General features: G+C 41.2%; 2 protein-coding genes across 11 annotated transcripts in view; both read left to right on the forward strand.

Moving 5' to 3' along the window:
• The window catches only part of LIMS1 (LIM zinc finger domain containing 1), a 75,862-nt gene extending 61,863 nt beyond the window's left edge, over positions 1-13,999 (forward strand). For 4 of the 9 annotated variants that reach the window (XM_074815180.1, XM_074815182.1, XM_074815178.1 and 1 more), the window contains exons 3-11: positions 2,406-2,472; positions 4,546-4,666; positions 5,529-5,678; positions 6,861-7,011; positions 7,846-7,938; positions 9,361-9,409; positions 11,595-11,670; positions 11,925-12,116; positions 12,498-13,999. In XM_074815180.1, the coding sequence (XP_074671281.1) occupies positions 2,406-2,472; positions 4,546-4,666; positions 5,529-5,678; positions 6,861-7,011; positions 7,846-7,938; positions 9,361-9,409; positions 11,595-11,670; positions 11,925-12,072 (855 nt within the window). In that variant the 3' untranslated portion in view covers positions 12,073-12,116; positions 12,498-13,999. Of the gene's footprint in view, positions 1-2,405; positions 2,473-4,545; positions 4,667-5,528; positions 5,679-6,860; positions 7,012-7,845; positions 7,939-9,360; positions 9,410-11,594; positions 11,671-11,924; positions 12,117-12,497 lie in introns of those variants that run through there. The other 5 variants (XM_074815179.1, XM_074815177.1, XM_074815175.1 and 2 more) reach the window with 4 other exon arrangements.
• A 3,216-nt stretch (positions 14,000-17,215) lies between these two features.
• The window catches only part of RGPD4 (RANBP2 like and GRIP domain containing 4), a 40,011-nt gene continuing 39,577 nt past the window's right edge, over positions 17,216-17,649 (forward strand). Inside the window, exon 1 of one of the 2 annotated variants that reach the window (XM_074815184.1) lies at positions 17,216-17,539. In XM_074815184.1, the coding sequence (XP_074671285.1) occupies positions 17,465-17,539 (75 nt within the window). In that variant the 5' untranslated portion in view covers positions 17,216-17,464. The remainder of the gene's footprint in view (positions 17,540-17,649) is intronic. The other variant, XM_074815183.1, reaches the window with a different exon arrangement.

Here is a 17,649-nt window from a genome sequence, read left to right on the forward strand (position 1 = left end):
CCTCCTTACTAGAGGTTGCCCACATCTCCCACTGGGGAGTGTAGGCACCTCACCTTCAGACAGGGGAGCTTAGGAGAGATGAGTCCTACCCCCTGATCCAGCTGTTCGTTAAGAGTCTCTTGCTGGGTGCTTTCAGAAGCAGCCCAACCTGCTCTGCACTGTGCTGAGGTGGGGGAGATGGAAGGGCTTAGAGGGGTGCATCCCACAATAGAAGAAATAGAGCAAAATCTTTATGGACTACTCCCAAGAGCTATAATTGAGGAATCTGTATCTCTGTTGTTGTTGTTGTTGTTATTATCTTATAATAATAGTAAAATAAAATTGAGTGGCACATGACTTTTGTCTTCTAAATGAGAGGGAGTTTCTTTAAGTTTGTGGTTTTTTCTAAGATGTTTGTAATAACCTATAGGATATGTTTCCTATAATACAATAACCTATCAGACTTGTTTCTGTTCCAGTTGCACCTCAAGTGTTTTCTTGAAATGGGCTTTACCAGAAACTACCTTAGAGAAAGGGTCTTTAAAGACTCAGGTTTTGTGCATGTCTTTCCACAAAGTTAGCTAAAACCATAGAGATCAGCTGGACATTATGTCATGGTGAAATGTTCGACGTAGAGCCATTTAACTCATGGACCTCCAGTATATAACAGTCAAATGACCCTGGTTTTAAAATATGTGCTGTGGAATTTGTTACAGAAGCTCAAGACTTTCTCTGGTGGATGAACTGCTGGGTCATCCACAAAAGGCAGCACAAATGAGCTGAGAAGGTTGAAAAGATAAACAAGACTGAATGGTAACCAACCTGCCTGATGCAAACCAGAGGGGAAGAAAACCTGTTTGGTCTGCCCAGATCAACATGTGGTGGCTCTGAAATCCAAGCAAACCTAAGCATCTCCCATTGGATCACCTGTTTACACAAAGCAGGAAGCTTTTGGATTTTTTTCAGTTTAAAAAGGATTTTATCCAGCAGGAAGCAAGCGCAATTCACAATGAACCAATAATTTCCATTATTCCTTGAGAAAGTAATAGCCCTCTGTCTCTAAATTTTTTAAAAAAAGCTCCAGTTTAAAAATTCATCTGTTTTAGAGTATTACACTGGAAAAACACCTGATAAATTGCTAGCAGAGACTTCTGAAAGATTCTGAATGGAGCACGTGTCTTTGTGTTTCTAGTAGGTGCAATTCAGGTTGGGCACAGGAATTAAGTTTCTGATTTCAAGTATCCAGTGACTTCTAGAGTGTTTCATTAGATCCCCATCCTGCCAGTGGTTCTATATATTGCACGAGTAATTACTATATTTCTATTGTATTTAATCCTTGGAATTTCATAGTATAAAGCAGGTAATCTTGAAAGAAGTTGCTGTATTTTCTGTCTGTGCACCAAAACTTAATTTGTGGACAGTATTTTATATTACTCACTTTGTTTTGTTTTAGACCCAGTAAAAAAGAGTGGGGTTTCTTCCTGTCCCCCTTTTTCCACTGTTTTAAACTGAGACATTCAAATCCAAACATTTTATAGCATACCTAATATTGTCTATCTGGTTTTGACATGCCAGTTGGCATTTGTGTCTAGTAATGATGTGCCTGAAGGCACGTCGTTCCCTTCATTTCAGGACATATTTGCCTACGTGTTTTTACATATTCTTCAGCTAAGTTGCTAATGCAGGGCTGTAGAAGTTTTTTTTTTTTTCCATAAGTTTTTTTTTCTATGCAAGCTTGAACTGCAGCTGAACTTCTCTAAGCTGTGAGAAATTTCAGATCCAAATCCCTTAAGACTGGTTCCCTATTTCATCTGGTCAATGTAGTGAACTTTGTTCCTTAAAATTTGGACTCAATGATCTTAAGGGTCTTTTCCAACCTAAATGATTCTATGATTCTATGAAATAAGCCTTATTTCCCTTCATGTTTTGGCTGTACTGCTCCATAAATTGCAAAGATTTCTGCCCGTGGGTGTTCTTCCTCCCCCCATACTTACTTCCTCCAGTATGCTGGGTCATTCTTGCAGGAAATATAGAGTGGGGAAGGGATCAAATGGGTTCAGGGAAAATGCTTCCCCCCACCCCAGGAAGGGTTTTCATTAGCTAATTTCCTGCCCAGAATTTGCTCAGTTGCATCAGAGTTTCAGCAGTCTGTCAAAATTTAGACAGCTCTTGTGATGTAAATGGTGATGGAAAATGCCTTACGCTCTCAGCAGTATTAGAACAATGGTGTGCTATTAATGCCACGTGCTAACTAGTAGCTGAATTAAGGTGGGTGGATTTAATGCCTAGCACATGGTCTTTTGTTTTGTGTAGCCTCTCATGTTTTACTACCTAATTGCATCTGGAAACAAACTGGTGTGTTATAGCATTTGTGTTAAGGGCATGCTCCTCATCCCTCTAACTCTCAGATTTTTTTCCATTTATAGTTTGAAGGGAGGAAGTACTGCGAACATGATTTTCAGATGCTTTTTGCCCCTTGCTGCCATCAATGTGGTAAGTTTTACATCGAGGTGAAGCACTTCACACTGATCACAAGTGGGAATGTCACTGGGGGAAGATGTGCAACCCTTGTGTATGCTGCCTAGGAGGTGGCCCTGTGTGGCTGATCATCTGAACTTCCAGAATGAACTAGACTTCAGAGAATTTGGGGAGCTGCTTTTCCTAGAAGTCATCAAACAGTAGGATTAAAAAAAAAAAAGTTTGCATTATTTGAGTAGTTTAGCTGTTGATCCAGGGATCCAATGAATGGACCATCCATGAACTCCTGATTATGTATACCATTCATAACTACTGATTATATATATCTTTACATCTGCATGTGCTCATATTTGGCCCTTCTCATGCAGCTGAAACCTTGCAACAAGTCTTTGTCATCTGCTCGGCTATTGTAACCCACCCATACTGTCCTGCTCCACAGAAATGGGGGCATTCTTCATCATCATCTAGTGTTATAATCAACTGATGGTCAGCTGGTCCCTCATTGTATTTTTGGAACAAATACCTTTAAGGCTTCAGTGTCTAATATCCATCCTACATAACACTGAGGGCTACTTTTTATTTGCCGCTGTTGATATAAATACTTGTGTGTCTGCTGCACCGTAATCATTTGCAAATTTTTTTCCCCCTGTGCGTGACACATCATGCTTGGGCAGGGCTGGGAAGTCATTACATTACCTGACTGTTGCTTAAACTGGCCTGGAAGCTCTCACTTTTCTGTGGCACCTTGGCAAGGTGCTATGGCTTTCACTTATCTCAGTGAGGCTTTTCCCCATGTGAAAGGAGGGGTTGAACACTGAGAGAGGGAAGCAGATGTTATAGACCTTTGAATTTAAAGCTGCAGATGTGAACAAACAGAGAAAGAGGAAGAAATGTCTCAGTGGCAATTTCTGAGGAGCTACGCTGCCTATCTCTAGGATTTCTCCTGCCCAGCCAGTACAGCTCCCACTTGTCCTGCCCTGGCTCCTTGTAGTGCCAGCTCCCTTAAAACCTCATCAAGGTCCTGCACAGAGCTGGGCTTTGCCACTGCTTGGATTTAGTAAGCACATCCAAAATCGACAGAGCAGTTAGCGATGAGGCCTCAAGCATTCCTGACATTTCTGGAGTTCATCAGGTTTTGTTCTTGAAAAACTATGACTTCATGGGAATGCCATAGAGTCACACGCTAGATGTTATCATCCGCCTCAGTTACCTGCCCAATCGCTCTCTTTTGGCAGCTGTTTGAGTTGTACATTCTCCAAAGCCAGAACTCAGCCTCCCACAGCACTGGGAAGCTGAGCTCCCAACACATTTTAGGCAGAGCCTTTGCACTGGTCAGGGGCCTTGGCCACAACATCCACGTAGAGAACGACTAAATCATGTGTGTGGTGGACATGGCTCCACCACCTGTGCAGTACAGTCACACCATGCATGCAAAACAGTGGTTCTCACACTCTTTTTTAAATGCCTCACAGGACAGGACTCCTCATAGTAGGTCAGAAGTTGTGTGTGTTGGATTGACTGTTCTGCAGCTTCACTGCAGCTTTGTGTTTTGACTCCATGGGAATTTTTTTACAGGACGTCCACAGCCACCCAAGCTCAGTTGTGTGGTGCTTTGAGTATAGAGCCCCTCAAGGCTTGGTCCTAGTGGAGTAGAAACCACTGCTATTTACATGACAAGTTAAAATTGTTATCTTCTTAAAGAAAAGAAGGAGAAGGATGATTAGGACACAAGAAAGCCATATTATATAAAGAGCTCCATATATTTCTTAACAGCTTGAGAACAGATAAGTAAAAACAGGAAAGGGACTGAAAAAGGGTGATTACAGTGAGAAGGTGGAGTGCACATTGTGTGTAAAGAACAGAAGATCCTCCATCAGCAAGGACGTCTTCTTCTGACCCATAACAAAAAAACCCAAACAAACCCAAATTCCAGAGTTTAGAACCAGAACTGTGATACTGACAGCAATGTATCCTACCAGATTTCTTTGGAGAAAGAGGATGATGATGTTGTCATAGTGATTCCATTGTGGGTTGCTTTTAACTTGGTCTAGCATGGTATTTTATATCCCGGTGTTGTGTTTCTTACAGGTGAGTTCATTATTGGTCGTGTTATTAAAGCTATGAACAATAGCTGGCATCCAGAGTGCTTCTGCTGTGATATCTGCCAACAAGTATTGGCCGATATCGGATTTGTCAAGAATGCTGGCAGGTAGATCTTCACCCTTCTTTCTGTTAACTGACCTTGAATAAAATGAACTAAGAGGGGAGAGACTGAGAGGTTTTGGCTCATGAAGCTTTCTTGCTGAGGTGGAGCAATGGAAGCGTCTTTTGTGGGGAAAAGGTGTAAGAGTGCATCACAAATCTAAGAATGGGTATCTTAAAATATACACTTAAAATATTAGCAGTTTAGCTACTTCAGCATCGGGTTTCTTCGCAAACTTGTTCTCTACCTGGTGACATTTCAGGGCCATTGTTATACATAATAAGAGAGAAAACATTCAGATACAGAAGCACTGTCTTTATTTTTTTAATAGAAATTTTTACTTTCTTTTTCCAGCTTGGGTTTCCAATTTTGGTCTAGTTTAGCACCTTATTTACTAATTGCTTTAAGTTCAGTGGGATCCTTCACAGAGTAGGATATTTACCAGCTGTGATCAGAAGAATGTTTTACAAGTGGATTCTATGGCCACTGGCTTCATATGTATAATATGATATACAGAGATATCTACAGAATTAGGACCTCTGTGCTCGTCCAGCTTCCAATCTAAATTTTTAAGATTCTGAGGGTTAAAACATTCAGCAATGAGAAGCTATAGCAAACTTTGTTTTCTGTGTTTCAACACAGCTTAAACTCAAATGTGCTGAAGAAATTATATTCCTGCGGTGACAGAAAATAAAATGATCACCCTGCCTCTTCTGAACTTGGTTTGCGTAACAAGGAAATTGTTTTAAAGACTATTTTCCCTCCAAAAAGGGCTGACTGAAATGAGCTTCTAATAGATTTTTGGTTTATATTTTACACTGTAGTACCTGGTACCAGTACTTACTTCTCTTTTTTTATGCTGTTTTAGACATCTTTGCCGTCCTTGCCATAACAGGGAAAAAGCCAGAGGCCTGGGAAAGTACATTTGCCAGAAGTGTCATGCCATTATTGACGAACAGCCTCTCATATTCAAAAATGATCCTTATCACCCTGATCATTTCAACTGTGCAAACTGCGGGTAACTTGAGTTCTGCAAAGGAGAACAGGAAAATGCTGGGTGTATTTGCTTTGTCAATTTACATCTTAAAGTGAAAACCTGTCCTGTACAACTGGCAAGAGGGGTGGGGTTTGGGTACCTTGCAGCCAGATGTGTGTTACTGCTTTTGGGATGGTGGAGTTGGACATTTGAGTTCAAACAGCAGCTGACCTGTCGGGGAGTAAAGAAAGATTGGACTCTGCAGGACAAGATGGTACCTTACAGAATAGAAGTATGGACACAGATAACAGTTTCTGTAGCAGTGAAATGATAGCTTGTTATTCTGCTATGAGAGGAAGAATGGTCCTCTTTGACTGCTTGAGTTACTATCTTGCCTATGTTATTTCTTTTTAGTTGAGTGGCATGCAAACTTTGTTCTCTCCTTTTAAAGCCTATCTTTTTCTTAGAAGCTTTCTCCCACCTCATTTTATCAGCTTCTGCAACTGCAGTACATGAAGCTGCACATGTCTACATCTTGCACTGATACACAAACCATGGAACATTGTAGGATATAGCATGGATTATTAGTTATTTATTTCTGGTGCAAAGGAAGCTACCATTTCAGTGCCATAGCAAAGGCTGATCTGAGTAACAACACGTAGCGTTGTGTCAGTGGCAACCAGTTGAGAGCATTAGTTAGTACGGTCATGTTTAAAGTTAAGCTAGTCTCAGTATTCTAACCATGCAAATTACTGAAAAGTAGAGTATATGAGATTATGCAACTGGCAATGAATAAATGTAGCTAGCACATGTGGGTTTGAAACAACAAGGAAAAGGTACCTAGATGTAGAAGACTACATTTTACTTTCACTTACAGTTATGCAAATCTAAAATAAACTGGCAAGAGTGCCAGAATATAAACCAAACATGTCTACAGCTTTCACACACACATTTGTGCTACATAATCAGAATGCAGAATGACAACAGCTTAGTACCTGTTTTCGGAGACTTACTGTGTCTCACTTAGCAGCCTGTTCTCAGTTTACTGTGATCAGTCTTGAACTATGTCGAACTATGTCGTATAATGCTGCTGCATTACTGTAGTACAAATACAATTTTAAAAACAAATGCTAAAAATTATTTTTTTTTATTTTCAGAAACTCTCAAGAGTTGACATGGTTCAGTGCCTTTATTTATGCTCTCAATTCATTAACTTTTGAACAGGAAGGAACTTACTGCTGATGCTCGTGAGTTGAAGGGAGAATTATACTGCTTACCCTGCCATGACAAAATGGGTGTCCCCATCTGTGGGGCATGTAGAAGACCAATTGAAGGCCGTGTGGTGAATGCTATGGGCAAACAATGGCATGTGGAGGTAAATATCAGATGATATATATTGTCTTTTACAAGCATAAATGTTAACATACTTATCTGTGATTTTGCTGATCAATTTCAATGAAAAGATTAGCAAAGTATGCAGCAGTGATTACTAAATGCGGTCTCCTAATCCCATCTTTAGCATTCTTGTGGCTGGTCTTCCACTGTGAAATAGGAGTTATTTCCTACTTTACAAGGAGCTTTGACTGTGAAATTAAATTCAGTAATCAAGGGAAGCACTGCGAGGTTTTTACAAAATAAAATTTCAGAGTGCAAAGCAGTACATGTGGAAAGGCAGGAAAATTCTGTGGTAACCATAAGTTACTGAGCATCATAACACCCTTATGTCTTCCATAGTCACCTGCCACGTAAATATCTCTAAAGCACTTTATGTGTTCATATTATTTAGTTCATATTTCAAGGCCATGTACAAGATTTCGTTCCACATCTTCCATTTAAATTAGAAAGATAAACAGTTTATTCCCTTTGTTGTTTTGAAAATCTCCTCCAGCAAACGCTTTCTTCACAAGAATGTAATGATGGTGCAAATTACTTAATATCTCTTCATTCTGTTCATTAATAACATATGGGAATCCTTTTGCTTGATTTTTTTTGGTAACCTTTGGATTGAAATGTTGACGACATTAAAAGGAACATTATTTTAGTGGTCTAAATGTAGAAACAAAAAAGTTTTAACCCTCCTTTTCAAGATGGCACAGCTAGTTCAGTAGACTCCAGTCATGTTCAATACTGGGCTTGCTTGGTTTGTTTTCCAGAAAAAATACCATTACTTCCTAATAATCAAAAAAAATGTATGTAACTTTCTTTGTAGCATTTTGTTTGTGCAAAATGTGAAAAGCCATTTCTGGGTCACCGTCATTATGAGAGAAAAGGCTTGGCATATTGTGAAACCCACTACAATCAGGTAAGGTTGCATATTTTTAAAAGTGGTGTTAATTGGTAAACTCATGAATTGGTTTTATTAGATAGAGATGGAATACCATGGACATTCTTTGGTTTTCTGATAGGCACCTGTGGGTGTAATGCCAATTAGCAGATGTTCTGTTGCAGTTAATTTATATGGGTTTCTCTACACATTGATCTGGTATTGAAAAAGAAAACTGCAGGTATTTCACAAAGGCAGCCAGGACAATCAGTATTGAGTTGTTCTTCAAGCTTAGTGGTAGTTAAGTAGAGCTTTTATGAGCTGTTACATGTTTGTGAGGTCAGGGCAGCTAATGACACCCAATCTTTCCCAAGAAGCTAAAGAAGATATGCCACTCAGTAGTTGCAGTTTAAGACGAGGCCCTTGTGAGTAGCGTGGTTTTCCCTACAGCTACTACTCTAAGGTGACTGTGTTAACATACACTGCACCACCCAGCTGGTTCATTAGGTTGCTGAAGACTGTGGAGACTAAATTTGTCAGAGAACACCACCTAGTGACCACTTGCATTTATATAGGAGTTATATAGTGGTAAGGTCTCTCTCCAGACTCCCTTGACTATGTAGTCCGGCACCACAATGGATAGACCTCTTTTATTTGGAAGTCATCAGTGTTGTGTCATATCCACCTCTTTGCTTATATAAATAGAAGAGTAGGGGTTACATATGGGAGTTGTAAGGCATCTGCTAATTACAGAAGGATTCTTAATTTGTCGGTGATGAAAGGCTGATGACTGAAATGTTGCTGGCATACTTGTACACAACAAAAGCCATGACATAAGTAGTAATAGTGTTGCAGCTGTGATGGAGCAAGTACATATATCAGACAGGAGCTGTATGTAGACTGGATGTCTTTTACTAGGTTAACTACTACAGTTGGAAAAAATACATGAAATTTTGGGCACTTCTTAATTGTGGACAAATGTTAAGTCTGGAAATAGAATGAATAATTTTTTGTCTAAATTTTCCTGATTTTTTTGTTTAAATAAAAATAGCATTTCCTTACAGTTTTTGCCAGAAACAGCAATATGTTGTTCTAGTCATGCATGTAAGTCCAAATGTTAAATTGGCTGATTAGTAATGATCTGTATGTGTCACCAGCTGCTGTATTTCAAATGTTCAGGATTAGAGAAATGTTAAAACAAAACAAAATCGTATTTACAGAGGATCAAACAGATGTAAACAAATGTTTTCAGCTTTAATATTATAATGACTTTTTGTGATGAGATGATGCAAAATGACTTGGAAAACCAAACCAGACTTGCCAGCATTCTCTTTAATTTACTGAAATAAATAGAAAAACTATTGTGACCATTAGCTGAAATATAGTTATTTTGATAGTTTGAGAAGTTACCCTCTAGAAAATCATTACATTAAAATTTAATTACTTCTCTTTCCTCTTCAGCTCTTCGGTGATGTTTGTTTCCATTGCAACCGTGTGATCGAAGGAGATGGTAAGCACTTTTCTAACTGTTTCCTTAATGTTCCTTTCTGATGGAAATTCACTTGAAAAGTGGAAGTAAAGGGAAAGCAGCCCCCTGTTGAATACTTGATTGTTCTCATTAACACAAAACCAGCCATTCTGTTGATCAGAAATGAGGTTAGAGCTGATTATTAAGAGACCAAATGGTAAGAAAACCTTACAGCAAGCGTTTAATAATGGTAGAAGATGACCCAGTGGCTGAAGAGAACTGTGGTCAGTTGGAAGCTCCTTAGTGACATGCAAAGGCTAGGGAGCTGGGAGATGCACAGAATTGGCTTCCCACCTCACCAACTTCGAAAAACAACACATGCAAGGGTGAGAATGACCACACAGGCATCTTCTCAAATGACTGGATCATGAACCAAATTTGAAAAAGTATTTAGATACTGAAAGACATGAGTGGGCATTCAAAAGCACCTAGTTTCCATTAGGTCAGTTTAGTTCCTAGAGATATTTACCTATCACAGGCACCTGTTGAAAATCTAGGCTGATGATAATGTCACAAAGCCAGGAAAGATCATACTTGGAAAGATGTGTCCTGTAAAGGCAGAATTGGAAGCAAGTGGTTTAAGTTTGGTTTTTTGTTGTTTGGTTGTTGGGGTTTTTTGTGGGCGAGGTGGTGGTTTTGAGGGTTTTTTTGGACGACCAGCTATGATAAAATGCCAAAAGCAAATTATTCTACCCGAAATAATGCAACATTATGTGCCTACTTACCCCTGCCTGAAGTAAATGCTATAATACCAATGTTAGCCTCACCTAAGCCAAAGCCATTAACAAAGTAGGAGGAAGCCTCCTGTGTGTAAAAAAAAAAAAAAAAAAAAAGACATAAACTAGTTTATAGTCATGTAACTATAGGGTGAGACCTACATTCCAGAGATGTGCTTTCCCACATTTTCTGGACTGGACTATACCTGCAGAATGGCAATCCAGAATGGTTTAAGAGGAAACAGTGTCCTCCTCTTCAGTAAAATCCTACTAGATTGAGCAGAACTGGAGCTTGAGGTGAATGAATAAATTCAGCCTTGTCTGATAGCTACACCTCTGTATGATTCTAACCTTCCACTGTATAATCTGACACCCATATTGTATGTTTTAGTCTCTGAACTGAACAGAATATAGTGTAATACAGTAATTTCTTTATTTTCGATGTATGTCTTCAGTTACATTTCTTCTTTCACTTCTGCACACAAATTTGACACTGCTGTCACAAATTATGAGTATCCAGTATTGTGCTTTCTCTGTCTCTCTGTCTGGTGAAACAAACATCTGTGGCAAAAGTTCTTCAGGAGGGTGTCTATGACTGTATTACAGAGGTTGCCTGGGAGCGAAGACTTTTCGTCTGACTAGTATTATTTTGGCACGGAGTGGTATAACTGCATCTGTGGACATGCTTGCCCCATAGTGCAGCAAAAAAGCTCTGCATGACAATGCTTTGGTTCTGTTTGTTGTTGACAAAATACTCTATGAGAAAACCATTGTCTTGCATCCTCTAACTTAAAGAAGAGGCAAATTTTGGCAGGGAAAACTGAGAAGGTACATTGAAAGAGAGGAAGAACAAAAAATGGATTGAGATACAGAACAAAGAGAAAATAGTTACTTTCTCTCCAAAGCAAAGAATAAAACTAATTCAAGTTTGTATTCATCAAGTAATTTATCCCATGAGTCCATAAATTTTTTGACCTTAGTAGACCCGATCTACTGGCAGCGTCCTGACTGCCAGCTTCACTTCACATTCTCTTTGGCTGGGCAAGTGCTACTCTTGATGGCACTGCAGTCTGAACTGGATCCAAGAGATGAAACCAAATAAAAACATAAACACAGTTTTGCCAGATTGCTCTTCAGCTGAAAAAGTTTCCTAATTAAGTTGGAAACATGGCCTCATAGATGCTATGGGATGACTTGGAAGCATGAAACAGGAGGCAGAAATAGGTTAAACTGGTCTTGCCTCAGAGGCAGCTTTATCAGCGCATCACAGTCCTGCTACACTGCCTTCATGTGTGCCTCCCTAATCTTGCCTTGTTATTGTTATGGTTCTTAAGACTTGATACAAGAATCAAGTGACTGTTCTTCATGCCTCATGAACATATGAGCTTAACATTTCTGTAATATTTTTTTTTTTTTAATACTAATGATTTCTTTTTTTCCCATTGCCCTAGTTGTGTCTGCTCTGAATAAGGCATGGTGTGTAAACTGTTTCGCTTGTTCAACTTGCAACACTAAGTTAACACTCAAGTAAGTTTATCGATAAGTGTGATGTCTTCAAAACGTATCAGTGGTTATCGTCAAAGTGTAGATGTTGCTATAGTGTAACTGTTATGGTATGAAAAACATATAAGCAACACTGAGAAAATATGTCCATCTTTCTTCCTCTTGCTCCACTTACTAGTTTAGATCTCTTTGAACTGTCTGTTCAGGTCTTCCTCCAGTTAGTCTTCTTAACTCTCCTCCTTTTCTGTCCTTTATTTTTTCTGTGTTTAACTCTAAAGGGATAAGTTTGTTGAAATTGATCTAAAACCTGTCTGCAAACATTGTTATGAGAAAATGCCAGATGAATTTAAGCGACGACTTGCCAAACGGGAACGGGAAGCAAAGGATAAAGAGAAGCAGAAAAAGAAAAAGCCAATCTGTTTGTAAACTTTTTTTCCTTCTTACCACCACCTCTGCTCCTTTCTTCTTTGGTCAGTGCTAAGGATGCTTTTATTTTAAGTTTTTGCATGAATTTATGGCAATCAAAACCAAAATATTTTTCACACAACTGCAACTTGAAATACTAATCTGTTATTCCATTATCTTATGTTCAGTCTGTTTAGTTCTATAATTAGGTTTGAAAGGCTTTTTAAATGACATGGTTAATAAATACAGACATTTGGGTAACTTACTCAACAGGGTGCTGTAGTTACTGTCTACAGTGTATAACCTTGTAAAAGCAATTTCATATATATGTAAAAATTGCAGTTGTCATTTTTTGCCTGTGCACATCTAATAGGATACTTTTAAAAAATTTTTTTTCACTATCCCTCCTGCTAAAACTTTGTCTGGTTTTTGCTTTGTCTTTTTAGGAATAAATTTGTTGAGTTTGATATGAAGCCTGTCTGCAAAAAGTGTTACGAGAAGTTTCCTCTAGAACTGAAGAAAAGACTGAAGAAACTAGCTGAAACTTTGGGAAGGAAGTAAAGACTTCATCTGCTTTCCCATTCCTTTGTGAATATCTTACATATATTACTTGGGGTGGGGGGTGGTGGTGCTGCTTTGAGGCTTCAATCAGGCAACAAATGGTGGTGTATGCCTTCTATCAAGTCGAAATATCTTAAGATTCTCTGTTCTTTCTACATGTATGCTTATTTGTCGATAAACAGACCATACTTCCAAACTAAATTAGATACCAGCTCACCTGAAAGGTTTCTGACCCTGATAATGCAGGTGGCCCATTCTGCACAGTAGTCTCTGCAGAATTTTAGAGAGATAAAATTTGCTTGTGAATACCTGTGAAAACAAACTGTGCAAAGGTATCCAACTTTAGGGGCATGTATTGTCATTTATATTAATGAGAGTATTAACCTTCATATTAAGCATGCACACAAAACTTGCCCAAGTGACTTGGGCAAGAAAGCAACATACCTTGCCTCGTGGAAGAATTCATGCTTGGATTTCAGGTCAAGTCATCTCATTAAGGAGCCTTGTTTCAGATGGTGTGAAAAGTATCAGGTTTCTAAACACAGTCACTGTACAAATGACCTACTTCTGATAGATTATGCTTACAGGATGCATCTTTGTACATCAGGCTTAGCATGAAGTACCTATATAAAATATGTATTCCTATTGCAAGAAATGAGCATACTCAGAACTACTTGAATTTTGCTATATTCCACTCAAAATAACACATTAACTTTTATATATGCTTTTGCAATCTATTTACTTTTTGTGCCTTATTCTGCTGGACCATACATAACAGTGTTCCATTAAATATATATATAGTTTTATTTTTTATTTCATATTTTTATGCAGAAACTCTATACAAGGTATTTTCGAAAGATAACATACTTTGCCTTAATTATACAGGATGCAAGAAGTATTTTATTTCAAATGTGAACACCTGAGCTTAAAATTTAGCTTCTAGACCTCGTTAATTTTCAGAACAATACTGAAAATGCGTATTTCAATTAACTGGCAATATTACTTTTACACCTACGAGTGTAAATATACAAGGTTTGATCCTGCTAGGATCTATTTGTTTAGCCATCCTCAAGAATTGAGCTCACAAATCATCAGAATTTCTTATAACATACATTTAATTGTTTTATACTGTTGACTTCTATCCATGCAAATCTACTTTATTTTTCCCTTTCTTATAGAAAATACAGTTACCTAGGACTTCTTGATGGTACTACATTATGAAGTATGCAAACATTTTAAGATTTTTTTTTTTATATTAATGACTTAAACAGATTTTATGTAATTACATCATAGGAAGTAAAATTTTCTTTCCTGTTTATGAAAAATTAGTTGCTTTAAAAGGTCTGCTTTCCAGTGTCATCAATAAAGGCTATGTTATTAAACCTTGTATCACCTCTGTTAAGTGAGTGCCTGAGAAGGGTGGGAAAGCAACTAGGCTCTCTTGGTTCGCTATGCTTTTACCTGTGACTGTATGTAAATACTTCCCTGTAATCCTCATTTAAAGGAGACATATGCCTTTCCTAAATATCCCACTGTAGTTAATTCTTAGATTTGTGAAAGAAACCGCAGTTTGTTTCATAAAGAACACCTTGATTCTTCTGGATATTTTCTGAAGTGGCACAGTCACTAGGCTTTCCTACAGAAAATATCTTGTCTGAGTTTAAAATGTACACCTTCCTATCAATTTTTTTCTCTCCTCCTTTCACTGTAATGAAACTGTCACCCCAAACTTCCAGTTTAGTGCTAGGTAGGATATTTTTTGACTATTTTATCCTAGGTAGTTATTGAATGCCATAACAGTTCAGTAACTGAATGTAGTCCTAACTGTGTTCAAGACTAGAAAAGCTTAAAATGTCCCCCAAAAAGGTTTACATGACTAGCATGTAAACTAATCCTGTTGGGATTTCGGACTGTACCATGGATTCAGTAGACCATACTCAGCAATGCTTCCTTTAAATTGTAATTCACTTCTTGTTCTAGGTTTTTCATGTTACACTGACTGTACATCTTTTCCTTCAGCCTATGTATGCCCAGCCTTACTGCTCAAAGGGTCAGGAAGGGTCCCTAACCCTGAGGCTAAACGGCCAGACCTGGCTCACATCCACATTGCTCGGGGATTACATCCATCTACAACACAGTGGCCTTGTTTGCACTGTGCAGCCATGGGCCTCCCCTCGACTCTGTGGTAGCCCTGTGGCCCTAACACGGGGTGTTTTTTTTTTTTCTGTTTCCACGTTCCTGGCAGTGAACACTGTGCTACAGTTCACCAAGGCAGCAGTTTCTATTTCATGAACATGAGCGTGTGTACCCCAGACCCCACGATGCAGTGCTGAGAGCAGCTGTGGGTACTTGAGGGTTGAAAGCCTGATGAATCATGGAAGAATGTTGGTGGGGAGGGACTGCTGGTCAGCTAGCCCAGCCATCTGCTCAGAGAAGGTCTAACTTCAAAGTTGGATCAGTACTGAAGGTCTTGCTCAGCCAAGCTGCAAGTATCTCCATGCAAGGAGATTTCAGGGACCTTTGTGGGCAATATGTTCCAGTGCTTAATCACCCTCATGGTGAATATTTATTATTATTGGAGTCCTATCTTGAGTGTAGGGTTCCCCAAAGCCACACTGCTCTCTTGGGAGCTGTCTTTGGAGTGAACTGTCGCTGAAATAATACCCCTGGACATTGTCACGAAGAGGATTAATTAAAAGCAGTTGCAAAACAGAGCCAGAGAGCAAGCTAGCAGTTAGGCAGCCTGGACAATTACACAGCTGGTGTTGAAGCTCACTTCCTGGCCTGTCAGTATTACAAATATTTTGCATAGCTAAACATACTTTCCTGAAAGAGGCAGAGTTTATTATTGCTTTTCTACCCGTGACGACTCCTAGGTCTCTCAAAAAGGCTATGAGCCTGGGATTTGGGAATGGTGGCCTCAGAAGCTTTGCCCCCTTCTGCTGCATGGGATCAATCATGCATGGCACGAGAGATTCCTGTTGAAGCCCCTGCTTAGACTAACATTAGGGAGCACTTCGGAAAGCCCAGTGGATGTAGCTGTAGGGGGAAAAAACTGAGCCTAAAACCTTTTCTGCTGCTGGCAGCGGCAAGCCCAGTGCTCTGTTCCAAGGGATAGGTAGCGAGCCAAGCTGAGCACGGCCAGCTTGCAGGGACAGCGCTAGAGTCAACACTGTCCTGCCTCGTCAACTGCCTTCCTGGTGTTGCAACCACCCACCAGGGACAACATGGGTGCCACTTCCACAGGGATGGGCGAGAAACAGCAGCCAGTGTCACGGTGCTGGACTTTGTCTGTATGAAGGCAATTTCCCGTGCCTCCCCATCAGCTGTAGAGCAGTAACTTCCTCCAGTGAGCCAACTCCAGCGTTCTCCTCTGCACCATCACCAAGAGTTTTATTAGTCTGGCAGGTGCTGATAAATTGTTCAGTAACCCCATTTGTAGACATACCATTAAAAAGTACAGTGGAAAAAGATCCTCTTTCTTCTTAGGGAATTAAATCCAATGTCTAAATAAATCACCATTAATAGAAGAAATAATAAGAGAGGGTTAATTCTTTCAGTCAGGGTGTTATATGGATGCTGCTGGCCTCCTTACAGGAACAAGTTGGGTTACGTTTTTTATTTTTCTGGCAAAGATGGTAGGAACTCTGGGGATGTCAGTATTTTTGAGGTGTAGCAGGAATCATACAGCTGTCAATGGGTTGCTTGAGATCAAGAACGGGACAAGTTTTTGATGATGCTTCTTCAGAGACAGAGCCCAGTGGCCTCATTTTGACCAAAGTGCCTGAACTGTCAGAAGAGAGACAAGATGGGCAATTCCAGCGAGCAGAATCTGAGGCTGCCAGCTGGGAACGGCACCGTGGGGTCACCACTGGTGCTCAGAACCACCACACTCTTTACAGCTGCAACTTGCACATTTCTCCCACCTTGAGGGCTGCTGATCTCGTCATTGTCTGACCCATGTTCCCAGCTGTACTTCAGGATGATAACAGAGTGTAATTATGCTATTCACAGTACCTGTAAAATAAAGCTTCTTCCCATAGCTGCTACAGTATTTGGAAACTCATTTTCTAGAGCACTGGGTCTGGGTGATAAGGCCCATGCTTATGGATCAAATTTACAGTTGCTGTGAACCACAAGGTCCAGTTTTAGGTGAGAAAAACTAAAGCTTGGTTCCACAACACGTAAAGATTTTCTGTGACGGCCTAAGGCCCACGCACGAATGGAACTGATCTAGTAACAACGGAGCAAAAATCAGTTGCCCCTTAAAATGTAGGGGGATACAAAGACAAGGCAGCCAGCCTGGCTTCCCGGGGAGCCGGGCAGCCGTTACCCCGGCCCCGCGCCCCTCACCGCGGGCTGGCCAACGGCCTGGGGGGGGCGAGGAGATCCACCCTCCCCTCACCGGCCCGGCCCCCTCAGCCGACACCGGGATTAACCCCCGACACCGCGATCCACTCGTCATGGCGCGGGCGCAGGTCAGGGCCCCGTCGTCCCCCGGCACTCACCGTCTCCAAGGGCGCATGCGCGGGGCAGGCGCACGCGCAGAGAGCGGGGCCAGCCGAGGCCCCGCCCACCCCGGCGGCTGTTGGTGGCGCGAGATGGGGGGAGGGCGCGGAGCGGGGCGCGTCCCGTCCCGGACGGTTGCGCGGGAACTTGCGTAACACGCGCGGCCGCCGTCGCCGCGTCCTCCGTCGCTTCCTCCTTCTTTCCCCTCCTCCTTCCCCTCCGAAGGTGCCGCGCGAAGGCCAGCGGCGGAGCTGTTCCGCCTGGAGGGAGCCCGGGCGCGGCCCCCGCTCCGCCACGGCCCCCGCTACGGCCCCCGCCGCGGTGCGGCCCCCGCCGCGGCGCCATGATGAGACGCACGAAGCCCGAAGTGGAGCGGTACGTCGCCTCCGTGCAGGCTGCCGCGCCTTCCCCCAGAGAGGTGAGCGCTGCCGGCGGCCGGCCCCGGTGGGGGCCGCCAACGGACCTTCCGCGGCCTCGTCTTTCCCCCCCGCGCCGGCTCCGGGGGGCGTTGCGGCTGCTGGCGGCCGC

Source organism: Strix aluco, chromosome 2 (genome assembly GCF_031877795.1).
Source record: "Strix aluco isolate bStrAlu1 chromosome 2, bStrAlu1.hap1, whole genome shotgun sequence".
Taxonomy (NCBI): Eukaryota; Metazoa; Chordata; class Aves; order Strigiformes; family Strigidae; genus Strix; species Strix aluco.